The sequence below is a fragment of the Manacus candei genome, unplaced genomic scaffold, assembly GCF_025592945.1.
Source record: "Manacus candei isolate 608988 ecotype Guabito, Panama unplaced genomic scaffold, ASM2559294v1 h1tg000043l, whole genome shotgun sequence".
Taxonomy (NCBI): domain Eukaryota; kingdom Metazoa; phylum Chordata; class Aves; order Passeriformes; family Pipridae; genus Manacus; species Manacus candei.
The window spans coordinates 4,767,362-4,789,198 of NW_026138091.1; the positions used below are offsets into that span (position 1 = coordinate 4,767,362).

Genomic DNA, 21,837 nt, shown 5'->3' on the forward strand with positions numbered 1-21,837 from the left:
TAGTCCATTAGATAATACCCAGCAGTGGGTGTATCACAACTGTGTTTGACCCACAGTCAGGTCCACAGTGTATCTTTTATGAAGCATAGCAATTAGGTCCTGTTGTAATTTAATTTTCTCTTACATAAACCCACAGCCTTGGAAAGTGAGTTGTATTTCAACGTGAGAGGGACAGAATCAATTGGAGACTACATTAGGTAACATGCCTGCTGTGTATGCATGCACACACACACACACATGAACACACAGAAGTTCACTGATGGAATTCTTTCTTTTATACCACTGTAAGTTTGAAATGTCTCTCAACTTGACTGAGCTATAAACCACTGCAAAATCAATGTCACTCTGACCCTATAATTTGCATCCTTGTTTGTTAGAGCTAAATTAGTGAAGATTTGTTTTATGGTACAAATGTCTTATATCCCTGTCTAGCACCCAGAGTTCAAGAGGAAGTTCACTGACTTCCCTGTGTTTCCATTTATACTGAAATATATATCCTTACGTAAGTTTAAACCTAAGCCATAAGCCATTGCTGAAGTCTGTTGCTACAGCCCTTTGCTGGAAGAGTAACACAAATACTAGATTTATAAGAATGGCTTCCTAGAGAAAGGTAAAGACTCTCCTCTTGACTGCAAATACTCTCTTGCTGTCACATATCTGTCTTAGGGAACAGATTCCTCACAGCAGCTCGAGGCATGGCAAGTGTGTTCACTACAAAGTCCTGTTCTCCTTGTGATATTTGTGTACCTTTACAGCTCCAGAGCCTGTTCTCCAGCTCCGTGTGAAGCATGCTAATGAATCTTCACTTAGTGTCATGTGGATGACCCCTGTTGCAGAATGGGACAGCTATGTGGTTTCCCTGGGAGACAGTGATCTTACTATCATAAAAAAAGAGCTTGAAAAAGAAGCTAAGGAATTCACTTTCACTGGCTTGGTACCAGGAAGAAAATATACAGCTACCATCACTACCATTAGCGGGACTTTGAGCAACTGGACTTCAGTGGAAGGAAGAACAGGTATTGTCAAATTGTTTTAATCTTTTCTTCTGTTAACTATTAATGATTTTCTTTGCTTTGTATGAATTAACTCGGTGTCTAAATCTCAAACATCTTGATCTTATGTTCGTTTCAAAAGTTGTGTTTCTGAGCCTCTGATTTCTGACTGACTGTTATCTTGCAGTACTTATTTAATATTTTGGGGAAATGGATGTGTAATTCCTGGCAAAACAGTTTTCTGAGGTATTATGTCATGTCTAATCAATCTACATTAGCACAATATTCCATATAAGAAGAAAAATTTTCACTGTGTACTTTCAGGAAGGTCACTTCCTTGATTCAAAGCATTCATCATCTGGGAAAAAAACAAACATCACCATACAGAAAATGTTACTTTAGGGGGAACATTCTGAGGGTGACAGACACAAAACATATGTGACCTTGAAGATGTATTTTGAATCTTTCTACTCTTTGGATTCCAGCATATGTATCTGTTATGGGCATGATTGCTGTGTCACAAGAAAGGTCCCATTCCCACCCCCTGCAGGGTGCTAATTTTGTGCAGGTGTGCAAGTTTTAAACCATATGTGATGCTTTACTCTGCTTGACTTAAGGGTTCTCCAGTGCAAACAAAGTTTTAAAATGTAGCTCTGGTCTGGCACAGCACAGTGAAAATCAATCTGCTAGTGTCTGAATCTAATCATACCAATGGCTTGATAGTGGTCCTTGCTTAAATTTTGTTACTCCTTCCAAGGCCTGGTAAGTTTAACTTACACATTCATTTCTCTGCTATGTGATTAGATAGCTGGAATTTCACTTCCGTCTGACTTATGCCCCTTTAGGAGGCCTATTCAGGCATAAAGGTTATGGTGTCCCACTTCACTAGTATGAATCAATACTCCAAAACCCATCAGACAGGGATAGTGTGTCAACATTACATTGAAAATGAGTTAAAAGGAATGAACGTCAGTTAATTTGAGCATAGGTTCGAATAAGCATTCCAAACCTCTGAATCTTCCTAACAGCAGGCTTAAAAATATTGCTGGGAATATGTCAAAAGTAGTAGGTCTTACATGCATCCCAGATTGGTCAGCTTCCAGTGAAACTTGAGGTACCACTAAAAGTGCGTCTAGCGCAGAAATGTGGCACTTCAGTGTCTTGTTGGAGCTTACTGGGTCATGATAGCTGAAAAAAAATGTAAAGTTGATAAAAAACTGAATCAAAAATCCTTTCTGTTTTATAATGCCTAATTTTATAGCTTTCGTTAATGATTGCTAATCCAGTACTATGTATGCAAAAAGGTTGACGTAAAAGGAGATGAAGAGTGCAATCATATTTTATAAAGTTGGAATCTTCTGTATTTCAGTTGTGCTTGGTCCTGTAATCAGAAATACTTAGCAAGAAGTAACTGTATTTCCTTGCTTTGGCCAAATATTGTCAACTTAAATAAAAAAAGAGGATTTGCAGTAAAGTTTGGGCAACATATTACATTCCTTTGTTATTTCTTTATCCTTTTTGGTCTGACTAGATTAACGAGGTTATACTTGGATAAATGTTATGTTTGTTTAACAGTTCATCTTTTGATGCTATAAAAGTTGATATCCTGCAGATCTTCTGATGTAAAAAGTAAAACCAAAACCATCCCACTCAGTTATGCCCAAAATTAAGGGGTCTAACACAGCATAGATGACTGTGCCTGAGGTATTCCTTAAACAAGCTTGCCATTTATTAGGAATGAAAGATGGAAAATGGGAGAGGAAAGGGAGAATGAAAGACACATACTGTATTTGAAATAGTCATCAAAAGAACTCATGTGATTTCCTAAATTTATGGGTTTTGTTTAATGATATTTATAAAATGCCATCTCTTCCAGTTCCTTGATCTTGAATAATTTTGGTCTGGCTGAGAAAAGCTGTGCTAAAGCCTGAAAGACCTTTCTGTGACTTACTTAGTTTCCCATAGACCACATCCCAACAGACAGGAAGCAGTCCACAGTTAGATTATTTTTAGTCCTGTTGAGTCTGGCTGCAAATTGGAATGTTCTTTTGATGCACTTCCTCAGTGTGACTAAACTTGGGTTCTTTGGGGGATTCTGTTTTGTTTTGTTTCTCCTCAGTAATATTAAGACAATTTTATTTTCAGTGCCAGCCCAAGTGACTGATCTGATTGTGGCAAGTCAGGGATCAACCAACAGCTTATTCACCAACTGGACAAGAGCTCCGGGAGATGTAGACTCATACCAAGTGCTATTGATTCACGAGAATGTTGTCATTAAAAATGACACTGTTCCCAGTGAAACCAACAGATATCACTTCTATGCTCTGAAACCTGGAGGACTCTATTCAGTTGTTGTCACCACTGTCAGCGGAGGGATATCTTCAAGGCAAAAGATTGCAGAGGGAAGTACAGGTAAAAAGGAAAATACTCCAGCATGTCTTTTCTTAGTTCTTAAAAGATGAATTTATTAAAGAGAATGGGCTTGTGATTAAGCCACTGCACTGAGAATCCAGAATTATGGGACTTTCATCTATATAATTCCTGTATGTGACCTCAGGCATGCTGTGGGTCCAGAGTCATGTAAACATGGCTTTAGGGAGCTAACTGCTCTGCCTACAACAGGAATTCCATACAGCAGGATCACTCTGTAATAAAGACAAAAATATACCCTGAGAGTAATGTACAGCTGTGGTGGTGAATCACTCCTTGGAAGAGACTTTCTTGTTCCATTGACTACATGGTGGTGTAGAGTGATTGCTCCTTCCTTAGGTGTGCCAACTGTCTGCCTAAAGGTAGTGGGATGAATCTGTGTTTCAGTTTCTCATGACCCATTCTTTTTCTCTAATGCACCATCAAAGAATGTCCGCCAGGGTTAATTACTCATTATGACACTCTTCTGTACTGCATAGCACAGGATTTACTATTGCATCAAATTCTCTAAGTTTAAAGACTCATGAAATATAGTACCGGTTGTTTGGATATTTAGATAGAGGAAAACTTTGACAACACAGTTCAATTTCACCCTTTATGTGAATTTGGCAAAGGCCAAGCATTCTGCAGTTTGCTCCAATGTTCTCCTTGAAAACAACTGTTTTCAGGGGAAAAAACAAAAACAAACCTGAAAAAACAACTGGAGAAGAATAATACTAAAAGGCTTAAAGTACATAAACATTTTGTAAAATCTGAGTTTTTTGTCTCTGACAGCTGATGGCCAGCCCCTCTACAGAGGTAAGTCAGTTCAGTGCATCAGAGTCCAGTGAAAATGTGGCAGTTCATTATTTTTAAGCTCTGCCAATGTAATACCTCTAAGAGTTTTGTACATGAGTGATGGTAGTTCTGGCAATGTGGAACCTTAGAGCTCACCTTGAAAAACAAGTGGCATTCATGTTTTGGCCACTAGGCGTCAGAGAACTCACTGGAAATGAAACGCATTCAGCTATGGGCCTCAAGGTCCTACCAGCCTCAGTAGTTATTGCTGTTACTGCGGAATGGCAATTTGAGAGGATAACTCAACTTCTGGGATTTTAGAAGCGCTGGGATCACACCACCAAAGACAATTTCCTTCACTATATTCAAAAAAGCAGCTGAATGTTGCCAAGTGGGAATCAGTGCAGTACTTTTCAGGAGTCCCAGACTGCTTATTTTGCAGGGGATAGTATTCCAGGCATTCCTACAACAATAAAAATTGCCTAGTTAAAGCTTTTTTTGTTTTTCCTCTTTGTTACACAGTTCCTTCCAGCGTGACTGGAGTAACTGTAAATAACTCAGGTCGCAGTGACTACCTCAGTGTGTCTTGGCTGCCAGCTTCTGGAGATGTAGACAGTTACTTGGTAACACTCTCTCACCATGACCAGATTGTTCAGACTCTCACCATTCCCAAATCCTTCAGTGAATGCTCCTTCAGCAGCCTTACTCCTGGAACACTTTACAAAGTGATGATAACCACAAAGAGTGGGAAGTATGAAAATTATACCTTCAGCCAGGAACGAACAGGTAAAGAGAGGCTCTGAACAAATCCAATCACTGTAACTACTTTGTATAGCCATTCAATGATTTATCAATATCTGATCAATCTGGGATAGACACATAGGGATTGGAGGCTCAAACCATAAAATTACAGCTTTATAGACTTAGTTTTATTCTTATACCCTTGTTACTGCTTTATGTCCTACAGAAATTCTTTAGTGTGAATAAAAATCGTGTCGGTCCTTAGGAGTGAGCAGAAATCATGTATCAGTTTCGGTTCAAATGTGTTGTTCTGCCCTTAACCCCTCTACTTGGCTCTTCAAGTATATCCGGCAGAGCGTCTCCCCAGAAAGCTACTCAAGCACTGAAAGAACAGGTTAGGATAGGCTAACTAGTGCAATGTTAGCAAGGTATTACAGTAACGACTAACATCCATGTCAGTTGGTTTTAGTGTTGTAACACACGTGTCTATGGTTTTGGTCATGCCGAGTTCCAGAATATTATAACAGGAATAGAGAAATCTCAGAAAAGGATGGCAATAATGATGGGAAGCTTTTTAAAATTTTCTCAAGGATTGAAAAGACTGAGACTTTATACTTGGTAAACCAGTAGAATAAGAGAAAGATGGTAAGGGATGTTAAAATGACAAAGAGTATCAAGTTAAAGGAATTTTAGTCTTCTCATGATGTAAGTGAAAATTCAAGGAACAGCCCTGTAAATATGGAGGACTAAACTCAGGATTAGTGTGAACCTGTGGAACTCAGTACTATAAGCAAAACTGACCAAGTTCCTTAAGACCAAAAATTGGAAAGGCAAACCATTGTCATGTGATGTAAAGCAGCCTGGAAACCGCAGTTACTCTTTTATTGCTTAAATCCACATTGTGGTCTTTTTGCAACTTCCTTACAAAAGCCTGGTAATTACCACAAATATAGTCCACTACCGCAACTCCAGTTAGTTCAGAAAGTTATTGCTTTATGAATCTTTAACTGTGTTTTTTTCTTTCAGTCCCTTCAAGTGTTCAGGGACTTACTGTCAGCAATTCAGCCAGAAGTGACTACTTGAAGGTGTCCTGGTTACATGCATCTGGGTATTTTGATAATTATGAAGTGATCATCAGGAACAACAACGATTTCATCCAAACAAAAAGTGTCCCAAAGGATGAAAATGAATGTGTGTTCACTAATCTGGTCCCAGGGAGGCAGTACAGTGTCACGGTCAGCACAAGAAGTGGGAAATACGAAACTAGTGAAAGGGTCTATGGCAGAACAAGTAAGTAAACACCCTGGAAACATTCTGAGACACCTCTGGGTTTGTTTTTTTTTTTTATTTCCCATACCCAGGCACAAAAATCTGATATGATTTTAACATAGAATGTTGCTGTGTCTCTTCGAATGTGTATTATTCCAAATACAGAAAGTAGTATTTAGTTTATGACCAGCTTTTAAGTTACAAACATATAAAAAGTGAATGAAGAGACCTGTGCTGTGATTTTGGAAAGCAAATCTTGAACCACTGAAAACTGGTACAGTTTTCCACGTAAGCTTACTATTTATAATTAAATTATGCCAGAATGTACAAGACAGGTTTTTTTCTGGTCATGGAAATGTATAAAGAAGAAGATAGACTAGACCTTAGTCTACTCAAACTACCCCAAGAACTGGAATTGGAGAGCATGGAGCAGGGGTTAGTAAGGTGGCTAGTCGTGAGACAGCAGGGATCTGGAGGCAATCTACCTGTCTTCACCTAGCACTGCATGTGAGTTAAGGAGCCATGCTGAGACAACTGAGTTTATTAACACAGATGTAGCACTGGGCAAAAACAACTGACGTGTGTCTGACAGGAGCTGGAAACTGCACATTGTGGTGCTGCATCCCACAGATGGATTGCCTTGGCTCGGCGCTAGCTCAGACCTCTTTGCACCATATTTGTTGTACATGAGATCTTACTCAGTTTCTGTTGGCTAGGCAAACTCCCTGCAGGCTCCATTATTATTCATTTATTATTTATATGCTGATAGACTGGGGACTCCTGTTCTGAAATGGGACCTTCCAGTGTTAGATGGGGTGCAAACCACCCAAATAACTGCAATATACTGCTTTTCCTAGGGAACTGAATGAAAAGTTTTAGCTCAGAAGTGTGGCTTCAGAGGTGTTAGCTTTTTGCTGTGATCTGTTAGTAAGTACTGAGACGTGTCCTATCTTTCTTCTTACCTCTTCAGTGCCAGAGTCAGTGAAGGAACTGACTCTTAGTAACAGGACCACAGAAGATCTGCAGGTAACTTGGTCAAAGGCTGAGGGGGATGTTGATAAATATGAGATTCAACTCCTCTTCAATGATATGAAGATCTTCCCACCCATTTTCCTTGGGAACACCATTGAGGAATATTGGTTCACAGCTCTGACTCCAGGACGTCTGTACAAAATTCTTGTCTTGACCATCAGTGGAGATGCACAACGTGCTACTTTCATAGAAGGCCTGACAAGTAAGAAATAATGTAGTATTTAAAATGTGTTGAGGCTTCTCTAGAATGAAGCACTGAAAATCAAAGGTGAACCATGATCTTATTTGAGCTCCTGTAACACTGGCTCAAAGACATCAGATCTCATTGAAAATCACACTAGTACTACAAACAAATTGATCTGTTGCTTAATAAACAAATGTCACAGTTACCAATATTTGATTATTGGCAGATCGTCTGATTTGTTGCATGGGAATGGTATTGAAATGTCAGCGTTTGGGTTTCTGTTATTCCCATGCACACCAGTTGTTTGCTCAGTATCTGTATTAAATCACTATTTTACACCTCTGTTACCCACCTGAAATGAATGGGTGAGATAATAACTGCAGAATGGCTAATTAACTAAGGGTACATGAAGAGCTTTGATTTTTTTGAGATGTTTTCAAAATATCATTTGGACAAGAGGGAGGTTATGCAAATAAAAGGAGGCAGAAACTTTTTTGTTTATGTTGTATTTTCTTTACTTTTGCTCCTATGAAAACAGAGAATTGCTTTTCTAAAATGGCGTAATCCTACACAAATGTCTTCAACTTTACTTGTGTTTACCAGTGTCTGAAATTACTCGTTCCTGTAAATGATCTTTGTCCTTTGAATCATTTGCTGTGGCCATTAAAAGGTAGAAAGTAGAAAGTCTGGATCAAACAGGAAATTTGTGAGCAGGTGCCTTTTTGTTCCCTTTTTTTTTCAGTTCCAAGCGTGGTCAGAAACATTCACGTGTCACCTAATGGCATGACAAACAGCCTGAAAGTGAGCTGGACTCCTGGAGGTGGAGATGTTGATTCCTATACGGTGACCATATTTCAGCAAAACCATCAGCTTGATTCCCAGAGTGTCTCCAAACATGTTTCTGAGCACACATTTCACAAGCTGGAAGCTGGGGAGCAGTACCGGGTGGTGGTGCAGTCTAACAGTGGCACCTTGCACAACAGCTTAGCAGCTTTTGGGAGAACAAGTATGTTTCTTTTGAGATAAGGAGCAAGTTGCATTATGTCTTCCCAGAAACTGACCCTTATTCAATAATGTTTATGAAGGTACTGTTGGGTATGGGGACACCCAGACTCATGAGTGACATATTGGACTTTATATCAAAGAGTCATGACTCTTGCAAACACTTAGCATGGGTCTGTTAATACCAGTGAGATGTGTCACTTGAGTAGCTTTACCTGGGTGAATGTGCATGGAATTCAAGTCCCCAGCCCAAAGTCTGCCTTCATAGGATGAGTGCAGTGCCATCCCTCTTATGTTTTAGCAGAGCCCATTGCATGATATTGCTCCAGTATCCTGCATGTCAGAACATATAAAACAATGCAACAGCTTGCTTTTAATCTATTCTCTCTCTTTAGCATCTACATGTATTAATTATCTGTGGCCTTGTGCAACAGCTGCTGGCTAACATTTTCTTTTCTGTGCCACTATTTTGCACCAATTTACCACTTTATTTTTCATTTTTTTCTCATATACCTTTATTAACTGTTTTGGTCGGTTCATCTCACTCTCCTTCTCCCTCTTTTCATGATAGTTTATAGATATCTCTTGCTTCTCCATGCCCAGTTCAGATGTCCATGATGCTCTTTACATTTGTCTGATTGTATTTATGTCTAGGAATTATTTGTTTTGATCAACATATGCAGACATTGCTTTTCCCACAAGTGAACTTGAAAGCGTATGAAGTTATGTTCTATTAATTACTTCACTCATATTTGTGTATTGAATGGTCTGTATTTCACCTGGTAATGTCCTGCCTTTAATTGTTTCCAGTTCCAGCCTCTGTCCAGGAATTATTAGCTGATCATGCTTACAGCAGTCATTCCTTGTTAGTAACCTGGCAGAAAGCTCCTGGTGTAGCTGAGAGATATGACATTCTGCTCCTGAATGAACAAGGAGTCCTCCTGAGCAACAAATCAGAGCCAGCTGCTGCCAAACAGCACAAATTTGAAGATTTATTGGCTGGCAAGAAGTATAAAATACAAGTTTTGACTGTCAGTGGTGGGCTCTTCAGTAAGCGTGCAGAAACTGTTGGCCGAACAGGTAATTAGAACATCTTGGTTTATTTATAGTTCCCTCAGTCAGATATCATTAAATACATGAATCATCTGTATATCTTGATTCTGGAAAGATTCTAGTAAGGAACAAACTCCAGATATTTATGCATCATTTTTCTTGATATGTGCTTGGTATGTCAATCTGAAATTTGTTATCATAATAATGCGACCATGGTTCATAATAAGGATGTTAAACCAAAGTGCTGAATGCTTCCCTCGGTTGGTCTGTTGTGGAACTACCTGAATGCTTTATTGTCATCAGGTTTTTAAATCATAATCTCGAGGCTCTTAGTGTAGGATGTGATGTTAATGTACACCTCTAAACTCAGAGCCAAGTGCCACGTCTTGCTTGCAGTCTTTACTCATTTGAAGATTCCTGTTGAAACTGATGGACAATTCTGTGTGAGTACAGACTGGAGAATCAGGCCCATTGGGAAATACAAGTATTGTATTGGAGAAGATTCACTGGCATATCATAAATGCTTTCTTCTTGTTTCTGACAGTTGCTGTTGATATTTTTTAGCTACTTGTGGCTTAATTGAGATGTATTCCAGCCATGAGTTGTTACTTTACTAAAGGTTCAGCTTAGTGGCTAGACTCTTTGGTATTTACTCTTACATTTATCCTTCTTTGCAGTTCCAGCAGCTGTTACAAATCTGAAAGTCACAGAGAACACCACTGACCGACTGTCCTTCAGCTGGACCACCTCGCAAGGGGAACTTGATTCATATGACATCTTCCTGTACAACCCAGACAAATCCCTTCATGACAGGATTTCAGGAGAGCAGCACCTCCAGCAGTGTTCATTCCAGAACCTACGTCAAGGCAGGATGTATCGAATGGTGATTGTTACCCACAGTGGAGACCTCACTAATGAGTCATCTATCTTTGGAAGAACAGGCAAGAACATCCAAGAAAACCACCTGTGCTCATGGGGGACACTAGTGAGCTGGTCTGAGTCTGATGCTCATACTAGATTAAAGCAACTTTTAGAAATATCAGAATTGTCTCTTATGTTTAAAAAGCATTAGCTAAATAAAAAGGTAAATTCTGAATGACATGGTTACAGCAGGAAAAATTAAGCAAAAAACTTTACAATAGTTCCTAGGAACTCAAGTCAGGAAAAGAGCATATCAATGTATGCTGCTTAAGCCTTAAGGGGAAATGGCTGCCTCCCATCCTGAAAGCAGTATTGGTTTATGAGTGGAAAAGGCAAAAAGGCAAACCAAGTCAGGTTAATGGTATAAGCAATCTACTAGTGAAATAAAACTTTTTTCCCAGTGGGAGCTCTGGCTGCAGCTCTGTGTTTGTTCAGCCACATGTGGGAAGCAGAGTTTTCTAAACAGCTCTAGCAACTCTAGCACCCTGTGAAACCTTTCTTTATTCTAGTGAGGCACCATTTAGTAACCCCTCCGTAAGACTGTATCTGTGCAGTGGTGTACTTTCTTCAACTGTCTCAGAATTGGATGTTTCCAAACACTGACTGGGAAAAAGCTGCTTAACACTTGAAAAACTGTCCATTATAAACATTTCAACCTCTCTTGGGAACAGTGGCCATTCAAACTAAGAATCAGCTCCTGATGCTACCAGGATGCTTCCTGGTGCTTCCTGGCTTTTTGGCCAGCTGTGGTGGCTACTAGTTTTATTACATGACTGTTGTTACAGGATAAGTGTAAGGTCTGGTTGCTTCTTCTCACCCTAAGGATGTTCTACATAAAAAAATATTTGTTCCTGTTTTTTTCAGTACCTGCCCCAGTCGTTGGTCTCAAGGCTTCCAACCGAAACATGACAGACAGTCTGTGGTTCACCTGGGGTCCAGCAGCAGGAGATGTTGACTTCTATGAGCTGAATCTTTACAACCCAAATGGGACACAGAAAGAAACCTGGCAAAGGAAAGACCTGAAAGAGTGGCATTTCCAGGGGCTCACTCCTGGCAGAAAGTACACTTTGGTTGTGGTGACTCACAGTGGTGACCTGATCAACACAGCAAACGCTGAAGGAAGAACAGGTATGGGATTTCTTCTTTTGTCCCATCTGTCTGAATTCATATTAGTTCACAACTATGCAACAGACCTATTCTGAGAAAGGATTTATTACATAAGTCATTGAAGGTGAAAAGATAAAGAATAACCTTAAGTATGTTAAACTGATGGAGAGTGAAAGAAAAACAGTCATCACTGTTTTTCTTCCAAAGGCTCAGGAATATGTAATGTCCATGAAAGTGACCATCATCAGCACAGGTGTGGTAGCTGGCTGTGTACACAGGATAACAGACTACTTTGTGCTGCATGAAGAAAATAATGCATGTTTCATCTTATTTGTCTTGTGTAAAAATTTGTTAAGAATCTCTTTTTCTTCTTTCCTTTTTTCCCATCTTTCTGTGTAGCACCCAGCCCCCCTAACACTGTATCGTTTACTGATGTTGCAAACACTTCTTTATCAGTCACCTGGCTGGGTCCTCCAGACTGGACAGACTATGACGATTTTGAGTTGCAGTGGCTTCCAAAGGATCCCCTCACAGTGTTCAATCCCTACAGCAGCAGCAAATCTAAAGTACGTATCATCTATGGCCTGCGACCAGGAAGACTCTATGAGTTCAGTGTCAGAACTGTCAGTGGTGACAACTGGAAGACATACAGTCAGTCACAGTCTGCAAGTGTGAGAACGAGTAAGTAACAATTCCCATTGCACCCTAACACTCAGCTGGAGAAGATGCAAAACTGTTAAATCTTACCAATTTGTTACATAGTAATCTCTGTTAATTAATTCATGAATTCAGTGGTGAATTCAGCTACATTCTGAGCCCTTGCTGTGTGCGAGGTCAACTGTTTGAAAGATTGAAAATGTACATACATCTCACATCCAGAGTGGGACTGTTTGGTTGCAGAGCCTGAATCAATCAGTTTCAGGGGTAAAATAAGGTTGAATATGCAAACTTCTCTTGACAGTAGGATATTGAAATAAAATATTTCTGAATGATAAGACAGGAAGGATGAATTAAACTGTGCCATACTAGATTTGAAACTGGCATCAGTATTTCACTGCTCTGCGTTTCTGTCTGTGTCTGTGGATCTATAGTATCTCTAGCAACCTCAGTAACAGGCTGATTTGAAAAAGTGACCTGGAATTGTAAAAATAACTGAGCCTTGACAAATCCTCATGTCATTTGGGATAGGATTCAGCTCTCAACTGATATCTGTGTTTAATAAGCTGTATAGCTCTGTAGATTTAATTCAGCATATTAATTAAAATTTCACCTGTATTTAATCACTTAAATGTAATGTCTGCCATCTGAAAGGGATATCCTGTTTCTGTTATATGTCACATACTATAAATGGTGCTCCCATATTACATGGATGAAGCATACGTCTGTGGTATGTTTTAGTAATATGGACACACCACGTTCTACCCAGGAAACCAGATCAGTCATGAGATGACAGTATCGATACTGACTGGTACTGATGACCACATGTAACCTCCAAATAAGTTGTAACAGCGTTCTAGAAATCCGTTGCTTTGCAGTGTTGCTGTTCTTGTTAAGACTTCAGTGAGTAGGTTTTCTTGGCTTGTTTTCACAGTTAATTACTGAAGCTTCACAAACCAGTGGGGCTGATGTCACTAGATCTGATTTCAGATGGCTAAAATGAGTTAGAGGGCCTTGCATAATAATCAGACAACACACATTTGCAGGAGAGATGGGAATTCTGAATCCCAGCCTCCTGATCTAGGAGCTGTAATGTGAGCAGAGAATGTACGATGCCTGTCCCTTTTCTCACTGAGCTTAAACTTCTCAACATTTCTCTAGAACCAGACAAGATACAAAGTCTTCACTGTCGGCCCCAAACCTCTACTGCCATCGCATGTTCCTGGACTCCTCCTGATTCTGACTTTGATGGGTATAGCATTGAATGCAAAAAAATGGACACTCGTGAAGTGGAATTTTCTAAACGGATAGAAAAAGACAAATCTCTACTTAATATCATGACCCTCGTTCCCCATAGACGATACCTGGTGTCCATCAAGGTGCATTCTGCAGACATGACGAGTGAAGTAGTTGAAGACAGCACCATCACAATGATTGATCGTAAGTGGAATTCTGGGTTGCCCTGAAGAGAGGCAGTGAGCAGCAATAAGCAGTTGCTTGTGTTGGTTAGACAGCAAAAGGAGTTCTGAACTCCACAATTGCCAGTGTGTGGCACTTACAATCTTGTGGCTGAAGTAGACTGAACCTGTCCTTTGGTCCCTGCTGTGACAGACAGTGCAGGATTTTGGCTATATTGCCTCTCATTACATTACCAGACCCAATTATTTGGCTCATTCATGAAATATAGCCTGAGAAACATAAACAGTTATCCCTGTCCTCATCGTCACATGCCTTCAATTGTCTTCATGGTTATTGCTTGGCTTCCTGTGTCTGCCATTTCCTCTCACGGATTGGAGGATGGAAACCATCCTCAGCACAAATATGCATCAATAAGCACACTGGATTGTGGTACTGTGTTCTCTTTGGGTTTCTGTACACTCTTCTGAGGTGCTACTTGACCAAATCACCTGCAGGAATTTTAGCTGAGGGAGGATCACAGATATCCATAGCATATGTTTTGAACCAGTTTCTTCAGTTTCTCCACCTGTAGGCTGCTGAGTAGAGGGTAGCAGTAGCATCTGCTGGTGCCTCTGAACTACCAGGCATCACTGCAATCAACAGCCTGCCATCACTGACCTAGAGCTGCTCCAGTTTTTGCACCACCTCAGGATTCAATGGCACATTCAGTGCAAAGGCTTGAACTGTTCTAGGGCTAAATTTCTCAAAAATTACAGGATGGCCAGGAAGCCTATATTCAGGGATGCCTCTATAACTGCTTATTAAAAGCCATATTTTTTTGAAATGCTAGATCATAAAAGTAATGTTTGCTTTGGGAGCTATTGAGCTAAGCTACAGAGTTCAGTCACCAACTCACCTCCATTCCGCCATCAATTGCCTTTTAATTGCAACCTTGTAGTCTCCTTCCTCTACCACAAAGAATGCTGCAAATCCAGATGTAGTAAAAACTAGCTATTTGTGTCACAAGAAGTGAGACTGAGTCCTATTGGAAGGTTAGCTGTTTCACGTTTGTTATTGTTTTGTGCTTCACCTGTGTTTGTTGTCACTTACTTGTTTTGAACACTGCTGCTCTCCCAGACCCTGGTTAACACTGGAGACCCTACCTCAAGGGAATACAAAAAATTGCAGCTAGGCTTTGTAGAGGTTTAGCTAAACTAAGAGGTTTAGCTGAAGTACATATAAATATGTGAATTATTGGTTCTTTTGAAATTTAGCCACCTTTTTACGTATTTGATGTTTCCCATGTGTGCAATATAGTTTCAGTAATACAGATTGTTAAAAGATTCAGCAATGTAGATCCTTAAATTCCCCACTTTTGCTGCACTTTCTTCCCTGCGTACTTCGCTTTTCAGCGAAGTACTTCTGCTGTGTCACTGTTCAAGGTATACCTTTGTGTCATACAAAGAACATTTCCTATGGAAATTCTGCAGTCAGTCTGGAAAATGGTACTCTGTAGTTGAATGCTGTGTCTGGCTGACTGTTCCTCTGGAAAAGGAAGCAGGAGTATAGATGCTTAAAATAGGTAAATTCCTGTAGTGAGTGTGCTAAGTGGCCTCCAAATGTCTGTCTTAAACCTGTATCATTTTCAGTAGCTACAATTTCTGATTTCATAGACTTAACAAGATTTTAATACATTTCCATGTGTGCTTCTGCGGGAATTCCCACTGAGGATCACTGTTATTATGAGTGAACAGTGAGTTCACTGTTATTATGGTGAACTCACTGCTGGCTTGTTTCATCTTTTGGTAGTTTCCCTGTGGGAGGTGAAGACACTTCCTTGTTTGCAAAGAGAATAGAATCAGACTTGGGTCCAGGCAGCTGAAATTTATTACAAATTACATTTCCCTTACTAGATCTAGCTCACAGCAAGTACATAGATAATGCTTTCTCTCTATTTTTTATTTATTTATTATTTATTTAAATTACTCAGGTCCCCCTCAGCCACCTCCAGACATACGAGTGAACAAAAGAGAGGTACTGATTACCAAATCCTCCATCAACTTTACTTTTAACTGCAGCTGGTTTAGTGATACTAATGGAGCTGTGAAGTACTTTACTGTGGTTGTGAGAGAGGCTGATGGTAAGTGTTATGGTTTAATACTATTCTCTCTACAGCCTATAGGAGTTGCATGGGGAGGTACATCCCTATCACCGCACAGCAAAGGGGTTTCTCCTTGCCTAGTGCTGAGTATCATACAGGTTTTGGATCTATACTTGTTCCCTAGCCTGGGGATGTAGGAACTGAACTCAGTCCTATCCTCAGAGAGTGAGTATCAACTGCTGAGCTCAGACAGAAGGAGTAGTTAGCTTCTATACTCTAGGTTGCATTCTCATGTATGCTCAGACAGTTTCCATAGTAGAAGACTTTTGTTGGATGCCATTGGCAGTGGACACAGGAGAAACTGCCTTGCTGTGAACAGATCTCAAAAGGTAGTTTAAATGTTAAGCAGAAACACTAAGGCAACTCTTCTGGAGAGTCTTAGTAAGCCACGCTGAGAAGTCAAAGGTCTGCCAAGTTTGCTTACTGAAGAAAATTACTTTGCATGCAGCACTGTAAAACAGAACAGAAATTGTCCTTGTGGCATGCATGTAAACCTCCCTTTCTACAATTGACCTATATGAGAGAAATGAGATGCATGTTTCAACAATTAATACCTTGTTTTTAGAAGTGGCTTCATTTACTGGCATGCCAGGACGTATTTGTGACCCTTATGAAAGTTCCTTAATCTCTCTGTCCATCAGCCCTTAGGAAAAAAAGCAGAGATAATATTTCCACTCTCTGCTCTGCCATGCTTGTGCCATGAAGGTCTTTGGGAAAGGGACTGCTCATTGCCATGGCTTTGCCTACCTGACTCCTTTAACCATTATTGTGAATTTATGTTCAGGGAACCCCTGTCATTTCCTATAGTTGTTTTTCACTATATAGAGTAGACTTGACTGTGTGTGGTTTTTCTTTACTTGCTTTTCGAAATAGCTAGTAGTAGGATCCAGGAATCTGAATCTCAGAAACTCCCACCAGCAGCACAGGAAAAAATGTCATAGCATTGAATTTGACCTATGCATGCCTATATCAGCATTGTATCTGGGAAAGTTACACTGAGGTCTTCCAAGGAAATCTGCCTAAAGAAATAATAGAAAGGTTGATACTAGAAACAAGGTACCCTAACCACTGTAGCTTTGTATTCATGAGGTAGCCTCCAGGAAATAGAAAATTGGATAAGAATGTCTGTCAAGAGGTTGAGCCTACAAACTGCATCACATTAATGGCTGTGGCATCTGAACCTTCTGTCTTTCTCTGCACATGGCGCAGGTAGTGAAGGACCAAAGCCTGATGAGCAGCACCCATTACCTTCCTACCTGGAGTACAAACACAACGACTCTATACGCATCTACCAGACAAATTATTTTGCCAGTAGATGTGCTGAAAATCCGGACAGCGACTATAAAACCTTTGACATTAAGCTTGGAGGAGAAATGGAAAATCTGGGAGGAAAGTGTGATCCAGATCACCACAAATTCTGTGATGGACCTCTAAAGCCTCAAACTGCTTATAGGTTAGATTTATGTTGGTAGCTGTGCTCTTGTCACATTATTAGGCATGGTACTGTCTGTATGCCTGATCCATTTGAGCTTCTGTAGATTAGTAATGTTCTTTGTATTTCAATGTAAATTTATAAAAGCTTTCTCCATGCCCCCATTCCATAGGTAACAACCAGTCCTTCGCTAGTTTGGATATTATATGATTAATTATGCACAAAACTCTGTGCAGTGAATAGGTTTATTTATGTGCCTCAACTTGATGGGAAGCTCTCCTATAGCTGCTAAATATTTCTTTGGAAAGACTTAATACCATCTGCTAAGTCAGAATAGTACTTAACAGGAGAAGGCAAACACGCTTCACTCAGTCTGTACGGCAGCACTGCCCCACACCAGTCGTTTGGAACAAGCTAGAAAAACCTGGAGGTTATTCTGTCCTGTGGCACCATCCGTAGGCTCCAGAGCTAGGCCCGGGTTAGTGTAGGGTGTAGAAGACGGTGACTGCCAAGACCAGGTTCAGCAGTTACGCAGGCTGTGAGACCAAATATGAGCTCCAGTGGGGCTCAGCCATGCCCCTACCACTTGGGAGAGGCAAATACTCTCCCAAGAGATCTGCAGTATTCTCACTGAAAAGACACGTGGACAGAAGGCACATGCCAAGGAGTGTACATCATACCTCTTAGCTGCTTCATCATCAAGACAGTGCTACCCTACTATAGTCTGCTCTCATTAGGGCACGTTTCCCAAAAACTCAGTCTGGGAAATACCCACATTACACGGAGAACCAAGAGGACTATAGCAAATCTCCATTAGCACAGCCATACCCAACCAAGTGAAGAGAAAATGTGTCTCCACCAAGAAGCATTTCTGAGTCCTCTCCCCTCTGCAGCTTCTGCTAGGTCTGCCCTCAGGCATAGGCAGGCTATGTGCCAGCTGCCAGAGCCCATATGCTACCTCTGCCAGGGTACCTCAGAGCCCTCCACCTGTAGTAGCTGGGTTCCCCAATATTTAACTCAGGGATCAGTATGATTAATTAAGTAGAATACTGATTAATTAGTATTTAACTCAGGTGCCTGTTTTAAGAATTGTCTGTGGGAGTGTAAAGGTTTTAATTATCTCTAAGGGGCAAATAAGTTCTTACTTGTCTCCTGTTGGTTCTGAACGTCTAATGAGTCATAAGTGTAACAATACTGCTTTTTTAGGATCAGCATACGAGCTTTTACCCAGCTTTTCAGTGAAGACCCGAAGGAACTTCCTAAACCACTCTTTGCAGATACCTTCTTCTCTTTGCCCATCACTACAGAGGCAGGTTAGTTTTTAGGCTTGTTATCAGTGACTGTACCATGCAATTATATATTGCGCCTAAGAACACTCTGGTATCTAGAACTATTTGTAAGGAATGGAACAAAAATGGATTGCTGTGCATGTCCTGAAGGCTGCTCTGAGATGAGGCTGGAGCCATGGTTTATCTGGCTTCTGTTGAAAATTCAGAGGACTGCTTGCAGAGCTGCTGACAGTAGAGAAGAGGATGAATGCTCAGTGAACTATCACCAAGAAAGCTTCAAAGTGCAAAAGAACCAAACTCCCATATAATTGTGCTTTCTTTTGCTGTGTTTGGGAGTGAAAAATTTTGCGAAATGTTTGGAAAAAATAAGGACAGAAAATCAAGGCCAGGTTTTAGCTAGGTGTTTAACTGCCTTACACTTCCTTCTATTTAGCCATTTTCTTTAGCTGATAATAACAGATCCCTTGAGAGTTATCGATTCTCCAAGTCTTCTGATCTTTTCCTCAAGATATATAAGTACACTGTTTTGTTTCCAGAGCCTCTGTTCGGAGTTATTGAAGGTGTGAGTGCTGGCTTGTTTCTGATTGTGATGTTGGTGGCTGTTACTGCTTTATTTGTCTGCAGACAGAAAGTTGGGTAAGTTGACTCCCTTTATCAGTCTCTGTTACTGAAGTAATGTCAATTTATATTTATTTAAGTAATACAATAGATAAAGTGTAACTGTAAAATTGGAGGAATGCACAGAACTATTCAACAGACAAAATCTGTGTCCCCCAACATCTTCTGCACACTAAGTGTAGAACTTACATATTAAGAAATCTATATATTTTTTATTCAAATGATGCCATAATTATGTCATAGAGGATTCTTGTAACTTAGTTTTCATTAGGAGTCTGAATATATCTGAAAAACTGGTTTATCATTCAGACTGAATGTTTTGTCAAAAAAATGAAATGTTTCCAATTAATTGCATCTGCATTGTAGATGGAAAGCTATTGAAACTGTTCATTTAGATATTATCATTTCAATTCAAAAATATTGAGTATGGCATTTCCTCAGTGTCCAGAAGATTAGTTTAAACTTTACTTCTCATTTTTTTTCAATTATAGTTGTGTATTTTACATTATAGATGAATCTTAAATAGTGAACTTTAAATAGTTCATATTTTAAAATATGTTTTTAAAAAGAAAAATACTCTATCTCAACTTTGAAAAAGGCTTTATCCGTTTAAATCATTTTGCATGACTGAGAGATGTGAAATTCCATATGGTTTCTGAAATTTAAAAAAAACCTCAGCATTTCCATTACAAGGGAAACACTGAAAATCTAAAATTCAGTTCTTTTACTGATACTAAATAAAGTCTGTATTTTTTGAATTTACTTTTCATGTGCCAGAATTTCAGATTGAAAGAAAACTGTTTTCTGACTAGTCATAGCTTTTAGCCAAAATGGATAAACTTCATATAGAATGTGGTTTCTTGTTGTAAGTTATATAGCCAGCAGGATGGCAATTACACCAGTAGGGTTTTCCCACATCATACAAAAGGAGAAAGTGTTCTCTAAGGGAGGAGTCTTGAGGAGATGGCAGCAAAAGGATGAAAGGCATCACTAACTGTATGGAGTAAGTACCACTTCAGTGGCTTTTCCAAAGCCTGCTGTGGTTCTGCCACTTACTCCTGCTATGAACTTGGGCATCTGCTGGCCTGGTCTGCAGAGTACATGTGGTGGAAGCTGTAGAGCTTTTACAGCTCTGAAAATCTCCCTATATGTTCCTCTATGCCTGTAGAGGATCAACTGATTTAGAGCCCATCTTAGCAAAGGACACCCTCCTTAATGATAGACTGGGCTGTGAGTGTTTCAGAACTAGTAAATAGTCTTACTGCCTGTGCCATACATACACTCCACATCACTATTGCCAAGCTAAAATACAAGAAAACTCTGTGTCCCATTTAAGAGCAATGCCACACGATCAGAGCCACGAATCAAAACATACTTTCTTAAATTCCTTTTTTTCCAATTTACTGTTTTCCAGTGTAAGTTATGTTATTACCAACTCTTATCAGTATCAGAACAGATACAACAGAATACCTTCCTTTTTATTCCAGCAGTGACCATGAGAGATCTACAGCAAGGCTGAGCATTCGCAGGGAGAGGTCACTGTCAGTCCATCTGAACTTGGGGCAAAAAGGGTAAAGTCAGATTTATTTTTTTTTAACATGGCATTGTGGTTGAACAGATCCATCTGGTCACTCACTGATGAAGTGTTTCTTTTTCTTTTGAAATCATTTCTAGGAACCGAAAAACTTCCAGGTAAAAAGAAAAAAATAATATCTAAAAAAGCTTCTTGGTAACCAACTGGATAAATTATGACTGTGATTCATCCTGTGATTTTCTTCCTCCTGTTGAATATTTTAGTCCGATCAAAGTCAGTCACTTTGAAGCACACTTCACCAAACTTCAAGCAGACTCCAACTACCTTCTGTCCAAGGAGTATGAGGTGCGATCCTAACCTAGGCAAAGGACTTGCTTTATGAAGGGGTGGGCTGACTGAAGCAACAGGTTAATGCATTAGGAAGGTCTGCATTTGTCTTATTCGCACAAATCCAGATAAGTTGGAGTGTTTCAGCTGAACTCCACCTGTCCAAGTGCAGAAACCAGCTCTTCATTTGGCATAGCATCTTCTTGTTGGCAGCCTCTGCCTGATACCTATCTGGCTGAGATCAGATTTGCATGGCAGCATATGTGTGATAAAGCATGGAAATTACCTGCCAGCCATGTACTTGGTTTAAAACAATATGATTACCTATGTAATTTCAATTTGTTTTTTAAAAAAACAACCGCTCTCTGTCATGGCCTTTGAGAGCTGATAAGCACTGTTTCCCCCTGTGTTGTCACGTCCTTGAGTTATTTTCACCTCACATTTTATTATTTTTCTTTTTTTTCAGGACTTGAAAGATGTGGGTCGAAACCAGACGTGTGACATAGCACTTTTGCCAGAGAACAGAGGGAAAAATCGATACAATAATATATTACCCTGTGAGTTTTAGGTTTGGTCGTGTAATATTGCATCACACCAGCTATTTTTCACTTTGTTTCAGCAAGTCTAGTGGAAAAGAGAGTGCAACCAATCCCTTCTCTCCCTTCTGTCAGAGATGAAATATCTCTACCACCTCAGGTTCTGGTGCTTTGAGGGGTCTGGCTTCACACAGACCAGTAATTTAGTTTCACACTGGAGGTGTAATGACCAGCATTCAGCCCAGGGAGAAAAAGCTCCAGCTATTAGGGACATTCAGTCATTATCCTGCTGGTAACAAGGATAATAGAAATAACATAGGGTTGTTTACATATGGAGTATCATCCATTCAGTGCTCTTTGACAGCCTTGCCAAATCT

General features: G+C 39.9%; 1 protein-coding gene across 5 annotated transcripts in view; it reads left to right on the forward strand.

Annotated features, from left to right (window-relative positions):
- The window catches only part of PTPRB (protein tyrosine phosphatase receptor type B), a 63,761-nt gene that overhangs the window by 28,595 nt on the left and 13,329 nt on the right, over window positions 1-21,837 (forward strand). For 4 of the 5 annotated variants that reach the window (XM_051795874.1, XM_051795878.1, XM_051795873.1 and 1 more), the window contains 19 exons: window positions 756-1,016; window positions 3,138-3,404; window positions 4,722-4,985; window positions 5,967-6,230; window positions 7,180-7,443; window positions 8,168-8,431; window positions 9,238-9,507; window positions 10,158-10,421; window positions 11,266-11,529; window positions 11,908-12,189; window positions 13,327-13,605; window positions 15,554-15,703; window positions 16,934-17,177; window positions 18,363-18,469; window positions 18,982-19,081; window positions 20,551-20,634; window positions 20,738-20,755; window positions 20,861-20,942; window positions 21,391-21,481. In XM_051795874.1, the coding sequence (XP_051651834.1) occupies window positions 756-1,016; window positions 3,138-3,404; window positions 4,722-4,985; window positions 5,967-6,230; window positions 7,180-7,443; window positions 8,168-8,431; window positions 9,238-9,507; window positions 10,158-10,421; window positions 11,266-11,529; window positions 11,908-12,189; window positions 13,327-13,605; window positions 15,554-15,703; window positions 16,934-17,177; window positions 18,363-18,469; window positions 18,982-19,081; window positions 20,551-20,634; window positions 20,738-20,755; window positions 20,861-20,942; window positions 21,391-21,481 (3,819 nt within the window). The remainder of the gene's footprint in view (window positions 1-755; window positions 1,017-3,137; window positions 3,405-4,721; window positions 4,986-5,966; window positions 6,231-7,179; window positions 7,444-8,167; window positions 8,432-9,237; window positions 9,508-10,157; window positions 10,422-11,265; window positions 11,530-11,907; window positions 12,190-13,326; window positions 13,606-15,553; window positions 15,704-16,933; window positions 17,178-18,362; window positions 18,470-18,981; window positions 19,082-20,550; window positions 20,635-20,737; window positions 20,756-20,860; window positions 20,943-21,390; window positions 21,482-21,837) is intronic. The other variant, XM_051795876.1, reaches the window with a different exon arrangement.